Source organism: Artemia franciscana, unplaced genomic scaffold (assembly GCF_032884065.1).
Source record: "Artemia franciscana unplaced genomic scaffold, ASM3288406v1 Scaffold_296, whole genome shotgun sequence".
Taxonomy (NCBI): domain Eukaryota; kingdom Metazoa; phylum Arthropoda; class Branchiopoda; order Anostraca; family Artemiidae; genus Artemia; species Artemia franciscana.
Window position 1 is genome coordinate 487311 of NW_027063679.1, and position 24147 is coordinate 511457.

At 34.7% G+C, this 24147-nt stretch overlaps 2 protein-coding genes across 3 annotated transcripts in view; one reads left to right on the top strand and one right to left on the bottom strand.

Annotated features, from left to right (window-relative positions):
* LOC136043098 (uncharacterized) overlaps positions 1–13157 on the bottom strand; it is a 78197-nt gene extending 65040 nt beyond the window's left edge. Inside the window, exon 1 of the mRNA XM_065728046.1 lies at positions 13075–13157. The gene's annotated coding sequence lies outside the window, so the exon portion shown is untranslated. The remainder of the gene's footprint in view (positions 1–13074) is intronic.
* Positions 1–24147, top strand: part of LOC136043097 (glycine receptor subunit alpha-4-like) — a 125411-nt gene that overhangs the window by 93103 nt on the left and 8161 nt on the right. For both annotated transcript variants that reach the window (XM_065728043.1, XM_065728044.1), the window contains exons 5-8: positions 6682–6764; positions 11465–11599; positions 13139–13315; positions 19869–20086. In XM_065728043.1, the coding sequence (XP_065584115.1) occupies positions 6682–6764; positions 11465–11599; positions 13139–13315; positions 19869–20086 (613 nt within the window). The remainder of the gene's footprint in view (positions 1–6681; positions 6765–11464; positions 11600–13138; positions 13316–19868; positions 20087–24147) is intronic.

Sequence of the window (24147 nt, forward strand, 5' to 3'; positions counted from 1 at the left end):
TATATATATATATATATATATATATATATATATATATATATATATATATATATATATATATATATATATATATATATATATATATATATATATATATATATATATATATATATATATATATATATATATATATATATATATATATATATATATATATATATATATATATATATATATCACAGGTGGGACACAGGGACACAACTACAATGGCGCGTAAGTAATATGGCGCGTAACGACTTACGCGCGGGGGGGGGGGGGTTGGGGGGCTTTCCAACAGCTAGTAATCTTAATGAAAATCACACCACGACAAACAGCGCACCAGAGAACCCTGTTGTAGAGGATTCTAGCTTCTACTTTCGAAAATGTGGAATGCTGTATTTTTTTGCCCGAAGAAAGATGACGGATACGTGTTTATTTGTTTTTTCCCCTGGGGTAATCTTGGGAGCCCAGGAGTCCTAGAATACCGTGAGAGGGCTAACTTGAACGGAAATTAAAGATTTTACGATTCTTTTTAAGTGGCCAAATAGATTGGAGGACAACTAGCCCCACTCAAAAGTTCCTTTTCCCCAAAATTTTGTGATGTTTTTATCAAAATTTTGATACAGTCATTTCATTTAGCATTGCTAAAATATCCCAAAACTATGCAATTAGAGATAACAATGCCCCTCACAGCCCCTGGGGATAGTTCCTTAAGTTTTAAAATTTGCCCGTTGATTACGTATAGTATTGTTATTGGGGAGTATGCAGACATTTTATTTTTTTGGGGGGGGGAGTAAATTTGACAGAATCCGGAAAAATAATAAGAGCTGAAAGTCTTTTTTCAAACGAAAGCATGCTAAGGATAATTTTTCAGGCAAAATCGTCAACAAGACCTTTTAAGGGGGGGGGCACGAGGATGTGATTATTTGGAAGGAATTGAAAAGGGGGAGTGTATTTATCGCGGGAAGAACTTTCTGCAGAAGAAGTTTCCAATGAGGAGAGGAAATTTTCATAGAGGGTGAGCTCATTTGAACGCAAGTTAAAAGTTAGAGTGCCCTTTTTAAGTAACCAAAAAGATTGGAGGGCAACTATGTCCCCTCCCTACCCCTTTTCCCCAAATCGTCATATTAAAATTATGAGACAGCCATTTTGTTCATCATAGTTGAAAGACCAAATAACTATGACTTAATATATAACATGACCCCCTCCCCCAAAGCACCAAGGGAAGGATGTTCAAGTTATAGGAGATGCCCCTTGCTTAAGCATAGTCTTTGTTATTGGGAAGCTTACATACATTTTGTTGGGAAGACAAATTGTCTGTTGTTTTTTTTTTTCACGGGGGAACTTTCCATGGGGAGAGAAGTTTCTAGGGGGGTGAGCTGTCAAAGTAAATTAAAGATTGGAGGGATTTGCCAGAATTCCTACACAAAATTCCTAATATTTCTTACTTTTTCTTTGCCGTCTTAATTTTAAGCGTGAAGTTGTTAAGGGTAATTGTCCAGGGTAAATTTTCACCGAGATTTAATTGTCTAGATGATTATAGTTTTTTTTTTCCAACTGAAAGTGAGGAGCAACATTAAAACTTAAGACGAACAGAAATTATTACGTATATGAAGGGAGTTGCCTCCACCTCAACACTTCGCTCTTTACGTTAAAGTTTGAATTTTGTCCCCGCTCTCTAAGAACGACTTCTGAAACATTATATTTGTTTAAGTGGAAAAATAAGAAACTTTTTTCAGAAGTACTAAAAAACTGTAGCGTAAAGAACGAGGTGTTGAGGAGGAGACAACCCTCTTTATATATGTAATAATTTCTGTTCGTTTTAATTTTTAATGTTTCTCCTGAAGAAATTTATTTAAACATCTTAAAACGAGTGGAACTTAAATTGAATATCAAACAGTTCGTGGTAACGAACTGTAGTAAGAAGCGACCCGGCTAAATAGTAACCGAAACTCTAAAAAATGGAATTTTGATACCAATAGTTACATCAAAAGAATTGCATTTTCAGGCTGATTTTAAATATATAAGTTTCATCAAGATTAGTTTTCCCCGTCGAAAGTAACCAGCCTGAGAAAATTTGCCTCATTTTCGAGAATAGGGGAAAACACCCCCTAAAGGTCATGGAATCTTAACAAGAATCACACCATCAGATTCAGCGTATCAGAGAACCCTACTGTAGAAGTTTCAAGCTCCTATCTACAAAAATGTGGAATTTTGCATTTTTTTTGCGAGAATACAGATCACGGATGCGTGTTTATTTGTTTTTTTGTTTTGTTTTTTCCCCCAGGGGTGATCGTATCGACCCAGTGCTCCTAGGATCTTGCGAGAGGGCTCATTCTAACGGAAATGAAAAGTTCTAGTGCCCTTTTTAAGTGATCAAAAAAATTGGAGGGCACCTAGGACCCCTCCCACGCTAATTATTTTCCCAAAATCACCGGATCAAAATTCTGAGATTATCTCAGCCATTTTATTCAACGTAGTCAAAAAACCTTACAACTATGTATTTGGGGATGACTTACTCCCCCACAGTCCCCGTGGGGGTTGCCACAAGTTACAAACTTTGACCAGTGCTTACATATAGTAATGGTTATTTGGAAGTGTACAGACGTTTTCTGGGGGATTTTTAGGCTGGGGGGAGGGGAGGGGGGTTGAGAAGAGGGGGATATGTTGGAGGAATTTGTCATGGGGGAAGAAAAGTTTCATGAAGGGAGCGCAGGATTTTCTAGCATTATTTAAAAAAAAGCGAAAAAATAAATATGAAAAAGTTGTTTCAACCGAAAGTAACGAGAAGCACTAAAACTTAAAACGAACAGAAATTATTACGCATACGATGGGCTCACCTCCTACTAATACCTCGGTCTTTACGCTAAAGCATTTTTAGTAATTTCAACTATTTATTCTACAGCTTTTGTGATTCAGGGGTCATTCTTAAGAAATTGGGACAAAAATTAAGCTTTAGTGTAAAGAGCGAGGTACTGACGAGGGGTGAACCCCTTCATATACGTAATAAAACATGAGAATACAGATGTTCGTTACGTAAGCTAATTTGTAAGTTACGTATATCTTTTACTAATAAAAACATTTGTACAAAATTAAAAGTTCTAGTTGCCTTTTTAAGTAACCAAAAAATCGGAGGGCAACTAGGCCTCCTCCCTCGCTCCTTTTTTTCTCAAAATCATTCGATTAAAACTATGAGAAAGCCATTTAGCCAAAAAAATAAATGCGCAAATTTCGTTTTAATTATTCATCTGCGGAGAGCCAAAATCAAAACATGCATTGATTCAAAAGCGTTCAGAAATTAAATAAAAAAACATTTTAACGGAAAGTAAGGAGCGACATTAAAACTTAAAACGAACAGAAATTACTTCGTATGTGAAAGGGGCTGCTTCTTTATCAACGTCCCAGTCTTTACGCCAAAGTTTTTTACCGTTTTAAAAAGTAGGATTAAGAGAAAGAGTCAAACTTAAAAAAATTTGTTTTTTTTATTTAATACAAATAAAACTTGAAACGAACAAAAATCACTACAAACAAGAGTTTGGTTTTTGCCTCCTTTTCTCATTGTAAAAGTCTGAAATTTACTGCAGCATTGGCACTTTTTTGAAAACAAATTGTATCACAAATATTTTCTTTTGTAATTATCACAACATTGAAAATAAACATAAGAATTACAGTAAAATTTAATTTTGATCTGACGAATTTTAAGAAATTAATATCACTCTATATCAAATATTCAGTTTAATGTTTTCAGTTTTTTTGTAAGACTGTTCAAGACAAATATAGCTACCAAAGCTACAAATATACTACCAGGAAGAGTTTGGATACTGCCCCCATCCCTAGCTGTAAAAGTCTAAAACCCACATCGTCATTGATGCTAAACTGAAAGCGATTTTTATTACAAATTTGTTCCTTTTCAGTTATTAAACAAAAATAAACAAGTTTTTTTTAGATGAAAGTAAGGAGTGATATTAAAATTTAAAACGAACAGAAATTACTCTGTATTTGAAAGGGGCTTTTCCTCCTCAACGCCAGGCTCTTTACGTTAAAGGTCGACTCTTTTTCTTAACTCTACATTTTAAAACAGTAAAGAACTTTAGCGTAAAGAGTGGGGCGTTGAGAAGGAAAAGCCCCTTTCAAATACGGAGTAATTTCTGTTCGTTTTAAGTTTTAATGTCGCTCCTTGCTTTCATTTAAAAACACTTGTTTTTTTGTTTAATTCTGGACGTTTTTGAATTAATGCATGGTTTGATCTTGGCTCTCCCCACATAAATAATTAAAACGAAATTTGCATATTAATTTTTTGGGGCTAAATGGCTTTTTCATAGTTTTAATCGGAAGCGAGGGAGGAGGCCTAGTTGCCCTCCAATTTTTTGATTACTTAAAAGGCAAATATAACTTATAATTTCTTACGAACGTTTTCATAAGTCAAAAATATACGTAACTTACGAAATAAATTACGTAGCGAACTTCTATATTCGTATGTTTTTATTGCGTATATGAGGGGGCTCACATCTCGTCGATCCCTCGCTCTTTACATTAAAGCTTAAATTTTGTCCCAATTCCTTAAGAATGACCCCTGAATCACAAAGGCCGTAGAATAAATAGTTGAAATTACTAAAAACACTTTCGCGTAAAGAGCGAGGTATTACGAGGAGGTAAACCCCTCATATGCGTAATAATTTTTGTTCGTTTTAAGTTTTAATGCTGCTTATCACTTTCAGTAGAAAAAAAATTTCATATTTATTTTTCCATTGTTTTTTTAAATAATGCTAGAAAATCCTGCGCCCCCTCTAATGAAAGTCTCTTCCCCCATGAGAAGTTCTTCCATGGAAAGATCCTCCCCGGTAACCCTCCCCCTTCAAATATACCCCCCCCCCCAACCCAAAAAAAAAAATCCCCCTGAAAACGTCTGTACACTTCCCAGTAACCATCACTATATGTAAACACAGGTCAAAGTTTGTAACTTGCAGCCCCTCCCACGGGGACTGCGAGGGAGTAAGTCGTCCCCAAAGACATAGTTATTGGGTTTTGTCGACTATGGTGAATAAAATGGCTATATCAGAATTTTGATCCGATGACTTTGGGGAAAAAATGAGCGTGGGAGGGGGCTTAGGTGCCCTCCAATTTTTTTGGTCACTTAAAAAGGGTACTAGAACTTTTAATTTCCGCTAGAATGAGCCCTTTCGTGACATTCTAGGACCACTGAGTCGATACGATCATCCTGAAAAAAAAACAAAAAAAAAACAACAAAAAAACAAATAAACACGCATCCGTGATTTGTCTTCTGGCAAAAAATGCAAAATTCCACATTTTTCTACAGTAGGGTTCTCTGATACGCTGAATTTGACGGTGTGATTTTCGTTAAGATTGTATGACTTTTTGGGGGTGTTTCCCCCTATTTTCTAAAATGAGGCAAATTTTCTCAGGTTCTTAACTTTTGATGGGTAAGACTAATCTGGATGAAACTTATATATTTAAAATCAGCATTAAATTTCCATTCTTTTGATGTAACTATTGGTATCAAAATTTCATTTTTTAGAGTTTCGGTTACTATTGAGCCTGGTCGCTCCTTACTACAGTTCGTTACCACGAACTGTTTGATTACAGCATTGCAAATGAAAATAAGATTACTGGGAAATAAAATCTTGAATTTTTTATGTTTCCAAAATTAATACTATTATATATCAAACATTCAATATGATTTAATTTGTACTTTCCAAGACTGTCTAACCTCTGGTTCCCTCTGCTGCGTCAATCCCGACACGATTCTTTTCTGGTGGAACAGACGCACGACAGAATCGGATGGAGGTTCACAAAGAAACGTAGACTTTTGCGTCGCTGCGACAAACTCTAGAATGAAAAAACTTTAAACGATATAAATTAGCTTCTGTAGAACCTTTAACTTAATGAATAAATAAGAAACAATTAATTGAATAAACAAGTATTACTTGTATTAATTTTCAATCAGCTCCATGACTTTGGTTATGACTATTTTTTTTTTAATCAGAACAACGCATGCGATTCGTAGTATGAGTAGAAATTATTCAAGGCGTCCGACATTGCAGCAAAACAGATGGTTTTGCGTCGTTTGTCGCACGATTTGAGTCATTTGTCACATGTCGCAGGATTTTGCACGCAATCGCAGCAGTGGGAACCAGGGGTAAGACAAAAGTCAGTAAAGCACCGCAGGCACAGTAGATTTTATGCTCGTATAGTGAGAGAAGGAGACAAAACTCTACTCTTGTTTGTAGTGATTTTTGGTTTGTTTCAAACTTGATTTGTATATTCAATTTAGATTTCACTTGTTTTAAGATATATATATATATATATATATATATATATATATATATATATATATATATATATATATATATATATATATATATATATATATATATATATATATATATATATATATATATCATTTATGTTAGTAACTATTGTATGTTTGTTTGCTATGATTTTTTATTTGATTTCTGTTCGTTTTGGGTTTCATTTATTCTTGAATAGTAATTTATGGTCGTTTTGAGTTTGAGTTATTGTAGGGTTCTATTTCTTGTGATCTTAAGTTTAATATGGCTTTTAATTTTCTTTAAAAACATTCTTTTTCGTTTTTTTTATAAATTAATACCCTAAAACACTTCAATCTCTCTGTATAATAGCCAAAATATAACATCTCATCCGAATAAATAATTGAATTTTCAGGCTTACATTGGTGCTCTCCTGTGCAATGAAATTCGAGGCCTACCCCTTTGACACGCAAATTTGCTCAATGATGATTGAAAGCTGTAAGTTCTTGTCTTCTCTCCCGTATTTAGTGCTCTTTACACCACAAAGCAAAATTAATAAACTATCAAACAGTTCGTGGTAACGAACTGTAGTAAGGAGCGACCCGGCTCAATAGTAACCGAAACTCTAAAAAAATAGAATTTTGATACCAATAGTTACATTAAAAGAGTCACATTTTATATTTAATTATAGATATATAAATTTCATCAATTTTAGTCTTACCCATCAAAAGTTACGAGCCTGAGAAAATTTAACTTATTTTAGAAAATAGGGTGAAATACCCCCTAAAAGTCATAGAATCTTAACGAAAATTACACCATTGAATTCGGCGTATCAGAAAACCTTATTGAAGAAGTTTCAAGTTTTTATCTACAAAAATGTGGATGCCAGAAGACAGATCACGGATGCGTGTTTATTTGTTTGTTTGTTTCTTTGCCTGTTTTTTTCTAAGGGTGATCTTATCGACCCAGTGGTCCTAGAATGTCGCAAGAGGGCTCATTATAATGGAAATTAAAAGTTCTAGGGCCCTTTCTAAGGGACTGAAAAATAGAGGACACCTAGGCCACCTCCCACGCGCATGTTTTCCCCAAAGTCACTGGATCAAAATTTTGAGGTAGTCATTCTGTTGAGCGTAGTCAAAAACCTAATAACTATGTCTTTTGGGACGACTAGACTCCCCACAGTCCCCGGGGGAGGGGTATAAGTTACAAACTTTGACCATTGTTTACATATAGAAATGGTTATTATGAAATGTACAGACGTTTTCGGGGGGACTTTTTCTCGTTGGGGTGGGGGTAGGTCGGGGGGAGGGGTTTAGGCGGTAGGATCTTTCCACGGAGGAATTATCATGAGGGGAGAGAATTTCCATGAAGGGGGGACAGGATTTTCTAGAATTATTCAAAAAAAGAAAAAAATAAATATTTATTTTAACTGAAAGTAATGAGCAGCATTAAAACTTAAAACGAACATAAGATACAGGAAGTCTCCTTTATAATACCTTGCTCTTTACGCTAAAGCATTTTTAGTAATTTCAACTATTTATTCTACGGCCTTTGTTATTCAGGGGTCATTCTTAAGGATTTGGGACAAAATTAAAGCTTTAGTGTAAAGAGCGAGGTATTGACGAGGGGGCAAAGCCCCTCACATCTATATATATATATATATATATATATATATATATATATATATATATATATATATATAATATATATATATATATATATATATATATATATATATATATATATATATATATATATATATAAAATAAGTTGTCTGTGTGTCTGTCGAGTGACGTCATGTTTGTGTGTCGACTGACGTCATGTTTGTCGACTGACGAAATTACAGACCGGGACATCGGGACACAAATGACGACCTGGACACCGGGACACAGGGAATATAAGTGACGACTGGGACACTCAAAGAGAAAGCGACCGGGACACAGGGAATGTTCGATTAGCAATCACCATCAACAAAGCACCAGGACACAAATGACGACTGGGACACAGGGAATATAAATGACGACCGGGACACTCAAAGAGAAATTACATACCAGGACACCGGGACACAAATGACGACCGGGACACAGGGAATATAAATGACGACCGCGACACTCAAAGAGAAATTACAGACTGGCACAGCGGGACACAAATGACGACCGGGACACAGGGAATATAAATGACGACCGGGACACAGGGACACATCTACAACGGGGTTGCCGGTGGGCACAGGGGGATATATAAATGGCGACGGGGACACAGGGAATGTTCGATTAGAAATCTCCATCAACAAAGCTCAAGGGCAATCATTAGAATAATGAGGTATAGATCTGAATACAGATTGTTTTTCCCATGGACAATTATATGTTGCATGTTCAAGAGTCGGTAAACCTGACAATCTATTTATTTGCACAGACAATGGGACAGCCAAGAATGTTGTATATTCGCAAGTTTTCCGTAGTTAAAAACATATATATATATATATATATATATATATATATATATATATATATATATATATATATATATATATATATATATATATCTATCTGTCTTCACAGGTGGGACACATGGATACAACTACAATGACGCGTAACTAATATGGCGCGTAACGACTTACGCGCGCGGGGGGGCTTGGAGGGGGAGCGAAGCGCCCCCACCAACTAGGTGTTGGAGTGGCGCGAAGCGCCACCCCAACAGCTAGTACGTAATAAAAATACACAAATATAGAAGTTCGTTACCTAACTTAATTCGTAAGGTACGTATGTTTATTACTAACAAAAAAGTTCGTAAAAAAAATCTAGTTGCATTTTTAAGTAACCGAAAATCGAAGGGCAACTAGGCCTCCTCTCCCACGCCTTTTTTCAGAATCGTCCGATCAAAACTATTAGAAAGCCATTTAGCAAAATAAAAATTAATATGCGAATTTTGTTTAATTATTCATGTGCGGTGACCCTAAATCAAAACATGCATTAATCCAAAAAAGTTTTTTTAATTGCAAGTAAGGAGTGACATTAAAATTTAAAACGAACGAAAATTATTCTGTATATGAAAGGGGTTGTCTCCTCCTCAACGCCCCGCTCTTTACGCTAAAGTTTGACTCTTTGTCACAACTCTACTTTTTAAAACAATAAAAAAAACTTAAGCGTCATCTTACGTTGGGGAGGGGACAGCCCCTTTTACATACGAAATAAATTTTGTTCGTTCTAAGTTTTAATGTCACTACTTACAGTTAATTTTTTTTTTTTTTTACTTAATCAACAAAAAGCATACTTCTTGGTATTCTACGGCCAGGGCTGCTTCACTGGCTGAGTTGTTCAAGCTTTGCTCGGGGTATTTCCTGTTGTAAAGTGTGTCCGTCGTGAAAACAAAACACAGCTCAGTTGAATCAAATTCGAAGCATTTAGCTTGAATACTTTAGTTTGTTTTTCAAAGGTGAAGCTAACTTTCATATGCTGTTGTTTAACTAGCTTGTGAAGAAATCGGTTGTCTCTTTTGCCACATGTATCCCAAGTTTCCAGCAGTTGGGAATGGTGAAGGGTGCCACGGCAATACTGAGGCTTACATTCCACTCCTGATGTGAAATAAAACCTATACTAATTACTCCTTGTGGGCTATTTTCTTACAGCCTAAGGAAAACCGTCCCGGAGAGAACTTCTGACGTGGAAACTCTCTGAAACGATATTAATCAATCGCCACTTCAAGCTACGATGCTCGGAGCTAACCTAGACAAGGTGTATCCGCAGGTACAGCCAAATGGGTGTCTCTTTAAATAATAAACACGCATCCGTGATCTGTCTTCTGGCAAAAAATATGAAATTCCACATTTTTGTAGATAAGAGCTTGAAAGTTCTACAGTTGGATTGTCCGACACTCTACGAAGTTCCGAAAATTTTCTGAGACTGAGTTATCAGAAATATATAATATCTGTTTCTCAAAATTAAGTATTTACACCACATATCTTAGCTCCGTTTTCAATTCACCCACATCAAACACAGAGTTGGACGCGGGTTGTGCAGATTGTGGTATTGAGTTTCGTGTTTGAAATGGCTTGGGTCTTTTCAAAGCCCGTGCTCAACCATGAAATTCTGGCCAATTACAATTTTAAAGAACCTGTGTTCGATACGGTTGGAAGTCGTAAGATGAAATGCTTTAACGTTTGGCTGGGTTAAACACGGAGAACTTAAAAACAAAAATTTGCCAAATCAACTCAAAATACCCGTTTAACCCGGTGCCTGAAAACACAACTTTTAATTATTCAATATCAAACAGGAGTTTTTCACTAGTCTGCCAAAATTGTAACTTAGCTTTCCTTATTGGTCCAGTTTTACATGACGGTCGTGGCTGTAGATTTGATAATTGCTGAGGTAGTGGAAAAAAAAATTTCTTTTTCTTCCACCGAATCATCATTTATAATACTTGTAAATTTCCGTTTTTTTTTTGGTCTTGTCTCTTTTTATGGTCCAAGTTGCTGGTTTTTACACAATGTGAATTTAATGCCAATGCCCTTTGCTTTAGCTTCCCTGCAAATATGGCTAATTTCAGTTACGTGGGAGAATTTTTCCATGAAGAATTTTCTCGTGGGGAAGGGAAGTTTCCATGGAGTGGGAGCTGGATTTCCCGAAAATATTTAAAAAAGATCACAAATTAAATAAAAACAAGTTGTTTCAATTGAGAGTAAGAAGCAACATTTAAAACTTAAAACAAACAGAAAATATTACGTATAGGAGGGGGGAGTTGTTTCTCCTAAATAGCTTGCTCTTACGCTAAACGTTCTGATTTGACTCTTAAAAGAGGTTATTATTCTAATTGAACAACATTTGAGACTCAGTAGTCATTCTTAAACAACTGGAACAGAAATCCAAGCTTACTATTAATTTAAAAACTAAAAGTTAAATACAAATTTTGTTTTACTTATTCATGTACGGTGAGCCAAATTCGAAAGCTACATTAATTCAAAAACATTAAGAGTTTCATAGGTATTATAAAAATGCTTGAATGCCTTTTCTTTTTCCATTTCTTGCATTTTTTTTCTCTCTAGAAAAATTTTACAGCCACATGCGCATGCATTTACTTTTTAGATTTAATTTAAATAGTCGTCACACGTTAGGTGAAAATCAAGTTAAGGTTTACTAATCTGTGACCTGGTAGAATTTGAATGTTATTTCATATGAAAAATAACGTATCTTCTTTATTTTTAGTATCGCACACTACCTTTGACCTCGTTTTCCGCTGGAACATAACAGATCCATTAGTTGTAAATCCAGAAATTGAGCTACCCCAGCTGGATATAGCTTCCAATTCGACGGAAGATTGCACTCTAGAGTACTCAACAGGTTAGAAGTGATTCAAAATACAACTATTTCTGCAGTCATAAAAATTATCTCGTTTTTTTCAGTTTTTTTCAGTAAACCACAAATTATGTTCTCGTCTTGAGAAGGCATGGGGGTTATCATCCTTACTCATGTTAATTTTTTCTTGTTTTGAGTTTGACTAAGCTATTTATTGTAATTTCTGTTCGTTTCGAGTTTCATTTAGTTATTAATAATAATTTGTGGTAATTTTACGATTGGAAGATTATTTGACTTTATTTCTACTCACTTTTGGTTTAATGGAGCTCTTTACTTTTCTTTGAAAAACTTGTTTTGTGGAAAAGGTTTCTGAATCAATATAGTAAAGAACGAACCCCATTGTAACTGAAGCCACCATACAGTTTTACTATAACATCATTCATGGTAGTAACCTACGATTATAAAGATGCAGATTATGGCGTCGTTATGACGATTATGGCGTAGTTCGATTGTACTAGCAATTTTGAATACTATGTTTCTAAGTATGATGATTAGTATTTATACTACCGATGGATTTTTCTTGTCTTATTTTTTTTACAGAAATAATGGTAATGCATGGTAATTTTTAAAGAAATGGGATTTCTGCATATTCTATAAACACTGTAAGTAGCCGAAGTGTCGTATTGAGCTCAGCTATCGCCAGTTACAAAAAAAAGGTTATAGCCAATTATATACTTGATCGATTCTGTTAAGAGCTGAACATTCACATCGGAAATGCCGACTTTACAGAAGGTCTAAAATGAAAAAAAGAAGGGACATCCCATCGCCTAGAAACAAAATTTCTATGTTGAACAAATACTCTGAAAATAATCTCAAGTAAGCAAAAGTTCAACTTTAGTGTAAAGGCTGGGGACTTCAGGAAGTGACAGTTCATTATTATGTGCAGAATAACTTTAGTTTGTATTAAATTCCAACATTGATTTTTCTATTAGGTAAAAGTATTCTTAATTATATTTAATCCATAATAACTTTAAAGAAAGTTGGAAATTTATACTTTTTCTGATCTTTTTATAAAATTTTTTACAATTTTATATTGTTTATTTCACCTGTTTTTTATTATTGGTTTTTTGACCTTCTCCCTCTGAAATAAATAAAAACAAGATCGTGAACTTCATGTTTGAATAATTGGAGCAAAACACCTTTTAATAGCTGCACTCTCCCTCTGAATTAGTTGGAAATCTTCCAGAACAACATCCTTGAAACTCTAGGAACTCTTAGCTAGAAAGAGATTCAATTAAAATTTAGATTACAAATTAGACTAAAAAAAAAAATCCTTGGCCTTCGAATGATATAGGTCGACAATATTTTGCATAGCAGTTTTTCTCAATAAAAGGTAAAATTTCTTCCTCTTCCATATGCGCCTCTATCAAGCATCAGTTTTACATTACCTACATGGTATGGGGCAGATAATTCGGGACAGAACACCAATGGCTCTCTGAATATTTCTCTCACTTAATTACCTTCTTCCTCTTCTTAGGGAGCACCACGTTTTTATTGTGTATTAATGATTCTTTTCTAATTCAGGCAACTTTACATGTCTTGCTGTTGTCTTCAATCTTCGGAGACGCTTAGGCTACCATCTATTCCACACCTATATTCCTTCAGCATTGATTGTTGTGATGTCCTGGATATCATTCTGGATTAAGCCTGAAGCAATTCCAGCAAGAATTACGTTAGGTGTTACGTCGCTTTTGACATTAGGTAAGCATTTTTATATTGCGAACGAATAAACGTACAAATTGGGATAAATTCATTTATATTCAGATTCATATTTGTTCGTCATAGAACGGCAGTGTGGTCCACTCCTATTTAAGGTGTTACGTCAAAATTGTTTTTGTTGTGAAGATAAAGGCAAGTTAGACCTACCCCATTCACTAATTTCCAATATTGATTGAAAACCGAACAATCCCAAGACTGTTTTAACAAGTCTGTATGGTTAGATTAATTTATCAGCGAAAAAATATTAACAAAACCTTTCAAGAACTGTTAGAGAAACCTGCTGGTTTGTCAGTAATGGTTATTTCTATCCTAACAATAAATCTTGCACTCAAATTGCATTTTTTGAAGTGTTTAACACTTTATGACAACTTTATACACTCTAATAGAGAGATCCACACCTGGGGCTTCCCAAAGCCCTAAATCAAAGATATTAGTTGAGATTTCTTACCCTCGGACACTATCCAGAAAGAATTCCTAGTATCATAATACTTCTGATTCAAGTCACTAATTCAAGTGACTTGAATCTGAGTATTTTTTTAAACAATTCAAGTGAATATCAATTCAAACGATGATTTAATAAGAAAACATGTTTTTTTTTGAATAGAAAGTAACAAGCAATGTTAAAAGTTAAGACGGAAATTATCTCGTTTATGAGAGGGACTTCCCTCTCGTCAATCCCTTGCTTTTTACGCTGAAGTTCTTAATGTATTAAACAAAAAAAATATGTTTTTAACTGAAAGTAAGGACTTTCATCTCTTGTATGTAAAGTGAACGGGACCCCACTCCGCAACTCATCCTTTGATAAATCAGTGTAATCCTAGATCAAGATTTGCAACTATTTGAAAATGGTATAACTAATACAATGTTTGCAAAAACTCGTCGTTTCATTGTGTTTGACTTGTCTGTCACTCACGATGTGAATATTGTACGAACGGGGTACCGAGTCACTAGCTGAGAGTATTGCATTAATTTTATGCAGCTGAACTGATGAGCAGCTATCCCCCTCCTCCTTGAGTTCCCTCCCCCAAGGTCGGATGAAAATTTTTCTAAAGCCATTTTCGTAAAATTGTTCGTAGGTCCAATCAAAATGCTTTGGTGATAATATGGCCCTCTATAGCCCCTGAGAAAAGGGCTGTAAGTTAAGCAATTATGTTAATATAAGGAGAATCGTATTAAAACAATGGTCCTAAAAGATCGGCAGAGGGTTAACTTAAGTGGAAAATAAGAGTTCTAGTGCCTTTTTAAGTCACCAAAAAGGTTGAAGGGCATTTAACTACCCTTCTTAATCCCCCAGCCCTCATCCCAAAGTGATACGAGTAGAATTTGATATAGCTATTTTTTCAGAATATCTGTTTGGTCCTATATACCTTTAGGGATAGTATGAACACCACAGCCCTTGGGGAAAGGGCTATAAGTTGTGAAATTTGCCTATATTTTTAATATTCATTATTAGTAATTGCAATGTATAGCTCATAGCCTTGTGGTAGAGCGTTCGTCTGGAAATCGAGAGGTTAACAATTAAAAACCAGTAATTTTCCATTTTATTTTTTTTACGAATAAAAGGGTATGACTTGAATTTTAACATAAAAAAATTTTCTGGGGGTGGTGGATTTTCCGTGAATAATTTACTTAGGAAAGAGATTTTTAATATGACCTAAAACTAAATATGACCCGCGGAAAATTTCCCTAGAAGACTTTCAGCGTTGATGGAATTGTCCGATGGGTATTCTCCAAGTGGATGGGTGGGGGTATCTTATGCGAGAAGAGTTTTACTTTGATGAATTTTCCTTGGCGAGGGAATTTTCCATGGAGGAAAGTGTCATTTCCCGGTATTATTTGAAAAGCAATAAGAAATTCAATTTAATAGTAAAGTTTTTTTTTTCAACTGAAGATAAGGAGTAACATTAAAACTCAAAGTGAATAGAAACTATTTTGTATAATAAGGGGGTTACCTTCTCAAGACATTCTTCTTCACGCTAAAGTTTTACAACGACTTAATTTGATTTTAATTAGAAGTTATTTTAAAAGTAATATGAACTTTAAAGCAAAGGGTGATGTAGTGAGCAGGGGCAACCCCCTCCCCCCAATATACCAAACAATAAATATATTCATGTCAGGATAGTGGCAGCATAAATCAGGCCTGTTATGTTTGAAAAAAAGAAGTTCGGTATGAAATGGTATGTTTTTTTCTTATTTGTATATGATTTTTGTCGTGTAAATAACAAGGCATGGGCTATTGTTCAAAGATGTAGCTATACCTTAGTTAACATGGTGGTCTTGAACCAAGATCCCAAATATGAACTAAACAGTGTGGTGCCAAAAGAGCAGTTTAATTTGATTCCTGATTCAGCTTTGTTTCAAAATATAATTAGTATTTCCGCAGTAATCAAACAGTTTGTGGTAATGAACTGTAGGTAAGGAGCTACCAGGCTCAAAAGTCACCTAAACTCTGAAAAACGGAACTTTGATACCAATACATACATCAAAAGAATCGAATTTGTATCAAAGCTTTCAAGTGCAAGCGTTATGGCATTACTTTTCGCGGATGACATAGCATTAGTAGCGGAAAGTAAAGAACATTTATAACAACTGCTAGATCTAGCATCTTCTTATTTTAGGAATAAGAAACTAGTATTAAATATAAAGAAGTTGGTGGTAATGGCCTGTAGGAAAAGTGGAGAACATATAGATCCGCAGTGTCAGTTTACGTATGAAGGTAGGACACTAGACTACGTAGATGAATTTCAGTACCTAGGTTGTAGGCTTTCGTCAGATGGAAAATGCGAGAAACATCTCAAGATAGTAGAAAGTAATGGAAACAGACTGCTAGGATTGTTAAGTAAAAGTAGTATCAAGGAAATTGGGGATGTAGGACTGCTAAAGTATGTTTTTAATGCTAGGGGATAGATCGGCTTTGCATTACGGGGCGGAGCTTTGGGGGTTTAATAAGGGGTTGAATTTAGAGAGAATGCAGTTGAGGTTTTTTAAGCGTATATTAGGCCTTGATAATAAGTTTAATGGGTTAATACTAGAAGGGGATATAGGAATAAAGTGTATGAGACAGAGTAGGTTAATTAGTATGGTTAAATATTGGGAAAGGGCATCATCGATAGAAGATAATAGGCTAGTTAAACAAGCATTTTTAATGATGCTTCAAGATAGGAGGAAGGATTCGTGGCCAAATAAGGTGAAGAACATATTAGACCGTGTAGGGCTAGGTAATTGCTGGAATAAGGGAAAGGGGATAGGAGAGATGGTAGGGACTGTATCTAGGTTAGTTGCTAGTAGGCTAGAATCTCAGGAAGTTCAGGTTTGGCAAGCTGGGAAGGCTACCTCGCCGTCCCTTGGGATATATGTGGAGGTCAAGGAGAACTGGGGCGAAGAAATTTATCTAAAAATGGGATTGGCTCCGGATGATTCGAAACGGATAATGTTTGTAAGGGTAAATTTTATGCCTCTTGGAGAACGTAGGAAATATTTAGGGAGAAATATATTGAGAGATGGTCCTTACAGTTGCCCTATGTGTGGAGAGATGGATGAGTCTTTGTAACATTTTTTAATGGATTGTAGGGAGTTAAGGGACTTGCACTTGGAAATATTTGGTAAGGAGGTTCGGGGGAGAGATTGGATTTCGGAAATTTTGAGAAGTAGGTGTTACTTAACTATAAATAATATTGGAAAGTTCGTCCGCGTAGGTATAAGGTATCGTGATGTTTTCTTAAATAATTAGTTTAATTTCTTTTCAGTCTATGTTTGTTGCTGTATTTTTTACACTTGTTTTTTGTATGTCACCATGGCCCAATTGGGCTTTTCGTATGAATAAATCTATCTATCTATCTATCTACGCTAATTTCAAATACATAAGTTTCATTAAGTTTAGTTTTACCAATCAAAAGTTAGGATCCTGAGAAAAATTACTATATTTTTGGAAAAAAAGGAAACATTCTCTAAATGTAATTGAATCTGATACTGAAGAAGTTTTAAGCTCCTGTCTGCAAAAATGTGGAATTTTTTTATTTTTTGCCAGAAGAAAGATCGCTGATACATGTTTATTTGTTGTTCATTTAGGAAGGGGTGATTTTATAGACCCAGTGGTCCTAGAATATCGTAAGAGAGCTCATTTAAACAGAAATAAAACGTTCTAGTGCCCTTTCTAAGTCGCCAAAAACTCGGAGAGAAATTAGGCCCCCTCTCATGCTTATTTTTTTCCAAAGTCACTCGATCAAAAATTTGAGATGCCATTTTGTTCAGCATAGTCGAAAAACATAATATTTATGTCCTTAACAATGACTTAAACCCCCATAATTTCCGGGGGAAGGGCTGCAAGTTGTGAACTTTGACCATTGTTTACATATAGTATAGGTTATTGCAAATACACAGACGTTTTCAGAGGGAATTTTTTTCTAGAGAGGTGTTGGGAAGAGGGGGTTACATGGGAGGTTCTTTCTATGGAGAAGTTTTTCATAGGGGAAGGGAATATTCCATTAAGGGGGCACCGGATCTCCCAGCATTATTGGAAAAACGATCATAAATTAAACAAAAAAACTAATTTTTTCAACTGAAAGTAGGTAGCAACATTAAAACTTAAAACGAACAAAAACTAATATGTATATGACGGGTTTCTCCCCCTCGTCAATACCTCGCTCTTTACGCTAAAGTTTTTACTAGTACTTTTAAAAGAGCTATTTATTCTAAATAAACAGCCTTTATGATTCAGGGAACTGAACTAGAACTAGAACAAAATTTGAACTTTAGCGTAAATAGTGAAGTATTCACGAGGGGGCGGACCCCACCCCATATACGTAATAATTTCTACTCGTTTTAAGTTTTAATGTTGCTCCTTACTTTCAGTTGAAAAAAATTGTTTTTTATTTAATCAATTAATTGATCAGGTAATGCCTAAGGCTATATTTTGATATATTTTCTTCTGAATTGGCACTATTTTACTGTAGGAACTTAAAGTATTAGCCATATATAGGGACTATTGAGAAGAAGACATGTTCAGAAAATACTTCTTGCTTAAAATATGTCAAAATAATGTCTTTAAAGTATTTTGAAGGCACTTTTTTGTAATATACCCCCTGTCTCTCCTTTGTGTGGAAATATATAACCCAAATCATATTTCTTGTGTTTTTCTGTTTCCTGATCAGGTCATCATTGATTCAATTTATTTGTGCTTATTGAAAACAAGAATGACGCATGGCAAAATGAATTAGATATTAACGGGCTGGGGGGTAAAGTATAGTGTAAGTTAAAGCTTTTCCTGTAGAATTTTTTAGTCTAAGGCTTAAAGATTTTTCCTCAAAACATGTTTAGTTTGACTAGACTTGGCCAATTTGTATCTATTTTATAATACCATCATTAACCAACACATGAAACAGAATTAACCAGTAATGTTTCGATATTTGGAAAGCAGTTTAAGCAATGAAATCACCATCAAATAATGAAAAATATATCACATACCAGAATATTGTAGTCCTTGACCGTAAAACAAGCGAACACAAATAACCAAAGGTACGTAGCAAATTGGGAAATTCAAGAACAAAAAGTTAATTTGTATTATCTACATATTAAAAAATAATGATATTTATTACTTTTTGATGGATTAATTTTAACACACGTCTCGGCATTATTTAAAAAAAGGTAAAAAATTAAATAGTAAAACAAACAAATTTTTCAAATGAAAGTAAGGAGCGATAGTAAAACTTAAATCGAACAGGAATTTATTTTGTCTATAAAAAAGGCTAGTATCTCCTCAGAACTTCACTCTTTACGCTAAAGTTTTTTACTACTTTAAAAGTAAAGTGGTGACAAGGAGTCAAACTTTATCGTAAAGAGCGAGGTGTTGAGGATAGGGAAATCCCTTTCAAATACGGAATAATTTCTGCATGTTTTAAGTTTTAATGTTGAAAAGCTCCTTGCTTTCAGTTGAAAAATTTGTTTTTTTATATTTGATTTGGATCAAAGAACCTGACAAATTTGTAAGAGCGGACACTGGTGCTAATATTGAAACGAAAAATCACAGTGTTATCTAGTGTTTGGTGACTTTAGTTGACCAAAAAATGCTGCACACTTTATTTTTTTTTTTATCAGACTTTAAAATGCAGAAGAGGGTAAGGAGAGGAGCATTGTTTCCCAGCCAGGCTTACCATCTTAAGCTTGGCTAGCCTGCTTAACTTAAAAGTACTATTGCCAAACAAACCCAGGCCCTTCTCGACCAGACTGGATTCTGACTTCGAAAAGATCTTAAAATAAAAAAAAATTATTAAGTTTCAGTCTTACTGAGAATTTTAGCTTTACTATTTTTAATTTTTTTATAGGTTAATACTATCAAATTTTGCGATTTTTTTATACCCTTTTTTCAATTAGCCAAACCCTACACTGCAATCGCTATTAAACGCTCTTAATCCTTATCTTCCCATGTTAAGTCCCTGAAGATCAAGCTTTATAAGTTTCCAATTCTCTTTCATTTGAGTCAACCGTTTATAGTTTCAAGAAGAACTAGCAAATAATCAAATTTTGTATTCAATTCCAGCAACACAAAGCACACAATCTCAAAGAGCCTTACCACCAGTAAGTTACGTCAAGGCTATAGACGTGTGGATGTCCTCATGCACAGTTTTTGTGTTCTTGTCACTGATGCAGTTTGCCATTGTTAACGTTTTCATGGGACCTGTAGCAACGAAGCCAATGAAAGGTTATTCCGACCCAGATATATCAAATTCTGCTTTAGTCTTAAGCCCAGAAGAAAAGGTAGGTTTTTTAAACCAGTCCTAAGTGGTGTAATAAGGGTGAGAGGCAAGACAATTTGCAAAAAATTGTATCTTTCCTGTTGTCTTTTCATCCCCCTCCCCTCCCCCTTCCAAGCTTATTTTAGTATTTGAAGTTTTAGTAAGTAGATAATCACTTATTTAGTGTTACCTCTGGTCGAAACATTTTGAAATTGCAACAATCAGTAAATGATTCTGGATTTTGTTTGCAGAAGTTCCATTAAGACAGCTTGTTTTCCTCTCACTTACTTCCTTATCGTTTTATTCCAGGAAGGAATAAACAACGCAAAAATGGAAAGATGCAATTTACCCCATCATAATAAAGGATGGAGTAGAGTGTATTTCTCCTTATTTTCAGAGTTGTAACAGAAAAGAAACCAGATTCGGCTGATGTTGTTACAAGGAAAATAATGGCTCCAAGGGAATACCAATAGTATTTTCACTCACAGATTAGGCACCGGGAAAAATTGAGAGATATCAGGATAATTCATACTAAATTATATCGTCTTTTATCCACAATGTGTGTAACTTTATGTCAATTACTGTCTATCAGTTACTGAGCCAGTTTACTTCTGAAAACAGTCACTTGACGCGATAAAAAACGGTATCTAAAATCTGAACCTTTGCGAGTGTTTTTCTTTACTATAGTCATAGGCTTTATGACATGATGACGAATCCCACACGCAGTTTTTGTAAGTTCACCCCGTTTGTCTCCCAGCAGGGGCTCATCTTGAAGCTAAGGAAGGGAGGGGGAAGGGTAATTTCAATTTTTTCTTCGGTGAGAGATTTCCTTTCCCTGCCCTCACAAAATACTACATATCATACCTTTCTTTTTTTACACAGGTCGTCTGACAGACTCTTTGGCTTGTCAATTTATAACGGACTACAGGACTATCATTATTTTAGCTACGTCGATTCACTGTTTCTTCAGTCCCACCCCAAAGTGTTATTAAAATTTTCCTAACCCGTTTTCTAAACTGAAACAAGTGAAACCGGCCATTTAATTCTGGTTGTTGCTGTTGTTCTTTGGGGTATGACACATTCGACCAATAGGTCATATTCATTCGTATCATTTGATTTCTCTGTTCATTATGCAATCAATAATATTGATTGGATGTCACCTCATTCAATATCCCCAGAATTTTAAATTACATCTCTTATTTTGCTATTGGTAGGGAGTTATTCACCTGTAGCAATTGCTTGCGTTGGAAAACAAGAATCAAAATAATACATTTACGCTTTATCATGCTGGAATTATAATATATTTGCAACGCATCTATTATAAATAATACTACGTAACATAAAATAATATTTTTTTGCATTTTAACCTGTCACACAATTCCTGATATGAAAATATTACCAGATAAAATACAAGTAAATAAAATAACTCTAAAATAAAAATAAATAGGGGGGAGGGGGAGAAAAAAATCTCATAGGGAACCAAACCAGTCGTCTGAACAAACCTTCCTAATAAGTTTTTGCTTAGTCATCTAGCTCAAGACAGTGAATTTTGATGACCCAGAAATGTAGTACTGGTTATTTTGACTGATTGACCATAAATATTGTTTCCACCGTTCTTGTTATAAACCTGGTGGTGGGCGGCCTAACTATTCGGTTTTCGCGATATCATTTCCATTTTGTCTTGTCTATAGGTGATGTAAGACTTCCAAGTCGTGATCAAAAGAAAAACTCATCTTCAAAGCTCTGTACTACGAAATTTAACTACATGAAAACTGGCTTATATGCGTGGTTCAGTTGTCAAATAATAACGGAGATCCTTATTACATAACTAAATATACAGAAAAAATTACCGATAGAAAACAGCACAACAGAAAAAAAATTCCGAGAGTATATCGCTTGCTGGTTTTAATTAGTTTAATATGTTCATATATTATTTTTTGAAAGAACATAACTAGATCTTAGAGAGCCTCATTTCCTTAAAGGCTAAACAGCTACAAAGTTTAAGAAATTAACAGAGCATTGTTAACATAAAAGAAAAACTGAAATAAGAAATAAGTGTTAAAAAATTAAGCAAATAGTAACAAGCATTAAGCAAAAATTGAAATAAGAATTAAGTATTAAAAAGTTAAGCAAATAGTAGCAAGCATCAACATTCATAAAAACATAGTGGATAACTTTGAATATTTCTTAAGAATCAGTCTCTCTTTATTTTTTATTTGAATTATTTTTTTATTTCATTCATTTGAATAGTTTAGTTTGGATGTCAGCATAGAATTGGGTAGAGCGTAAATTGTATTATCACTGGAAGCTGATTCATGTAGAGTATTATTTTTGGTTATTTAATTAAGGAATGATATTATACAAATTATACTTTGTAGTATAACAGTACTGCATGTACTGTTAGACCAGGGAGTAAGTTTACCTCGGATTTGATTTGGTCAAATTCTGGCTTATTAAATTGCTGGTAGTGGTGGTTCACTTGGTTCTGTTGTCCAGCCGTTTGAATTCTAACTTTTTCTCTATTCTATTTGTTTTTACTTTTACTATATTGGTTTTTTCCCTATTCTTTAACTTCTTTAATTGTCGTTTCAACTAACGATAGTTTGCTTTCTGGCAAAATTTTTGTTATTGTCTATTCTTTTCTCGCTGGGTCCCGCTCAGATGACCTTTTGCCGTCAAACCAATTTATTTCATTACTTATTTCTGTTTTTAAGATTAATAAATGATCTTAGAAGAGAAAAGGGTGAAAAAGGTTAGCACCTTTCTTTTTTTATGTAATATATTCTCCTCCTTCAACAATAGCAAAAATGACGCAAGTAAATTCATAAGGAAACGGAAAGTTCAGAGCAAGGTAATTCCATGAGAACAATTAAATGATGTAGTGGGTCCTAAATTGTGAGGTGGCGTCTTTCCATATTTTCATATATCAAAATTTGATGATTCTGTTTCTTTTTGAGTTATGTTTTTAAGGCCCTTCTTGCTAGCACCAGACAAGGCAGGAAATTGAAGCATGGCAATGTTGTTCATCTGGAAAATAAGTCATTTCTTTATTACTGTTCAAATGTCCAGGACACAAGAGAAAAGCCTGGGTATAATATCTCAAATACTCTTTTGCTGCATAAGCTGGTCGGTTGTAATTTCTTTTGTTAAGCGCCTCATTGTATAATTCTCAGTAGCTTGAGCAACTTTGAAAAATGGTGCGAACTTTTATTATTTATTATTGCGAAAGCAGAAAGAAAGGGGTGAGCCGGTGAAGTGGTTTCCTACTGTCCCATCTCACAGGTATGGCTTATGACTTGACTGAGTGGCGGATCCAGGATTTTTAAAAGGGGGCTTTTGATTAAATTTTAGCAAATACGTAAATTTCCACTAATACCTTCTTATCAACGCTGAAACAGGGAAATAGCTGGAATTTCACAAATAGTGGGACAGGGATTCACAAAGTGGCGGGACTACCAGAAATTTGTCATAAATTGTTTTACCACAAACGGGGCAACCTAAAAGTTTAAGCATAGATTATCTGTTAGGGTTGTGTCCTATCCCCCTTTATATGGATCATTTTGATGGACTTCGTCTTAAGGAGCACAGGAAAGGCAATTGGAGACCATGGAATCAAATGGGGAGGAAGAACGCTCCAGGACTTAGATTATGCTGATGATTTAAGCATATTAGATGAAAATGTGAGCAAAATGAATGAATTTTTAGAGGTTTTACGAGTTCAGGGTGCTAAAATAGGCTTGAAAATTAATGTTAAGAAGACTAAGTCACTAAGGCTAGGAATAAGTGAAGATGAACAAGTGACATTAGGTAACGAAAAGATTGATCAGGTTGGGAGCTTCAGTTACCTTGGTAGTATTATTAGTAAAGATGGTGGGAGCAGTGAAGATGTTACAAGTAGAATAGCTAATGCTCAGGGTGTTTTTTCACAGTTAAAAAAAGTTTAGAAGAATAGAAAGATAAGCCTACAAACCAAGATTAGAATATTGGAAGCTACAGTGATGACAGTGGTCAAATATGGCTCTGAAGCATGGGCACTCCGAAAAGCAGATGAAAATTTACTAGATGTTTTCCAGAGAAATTGCC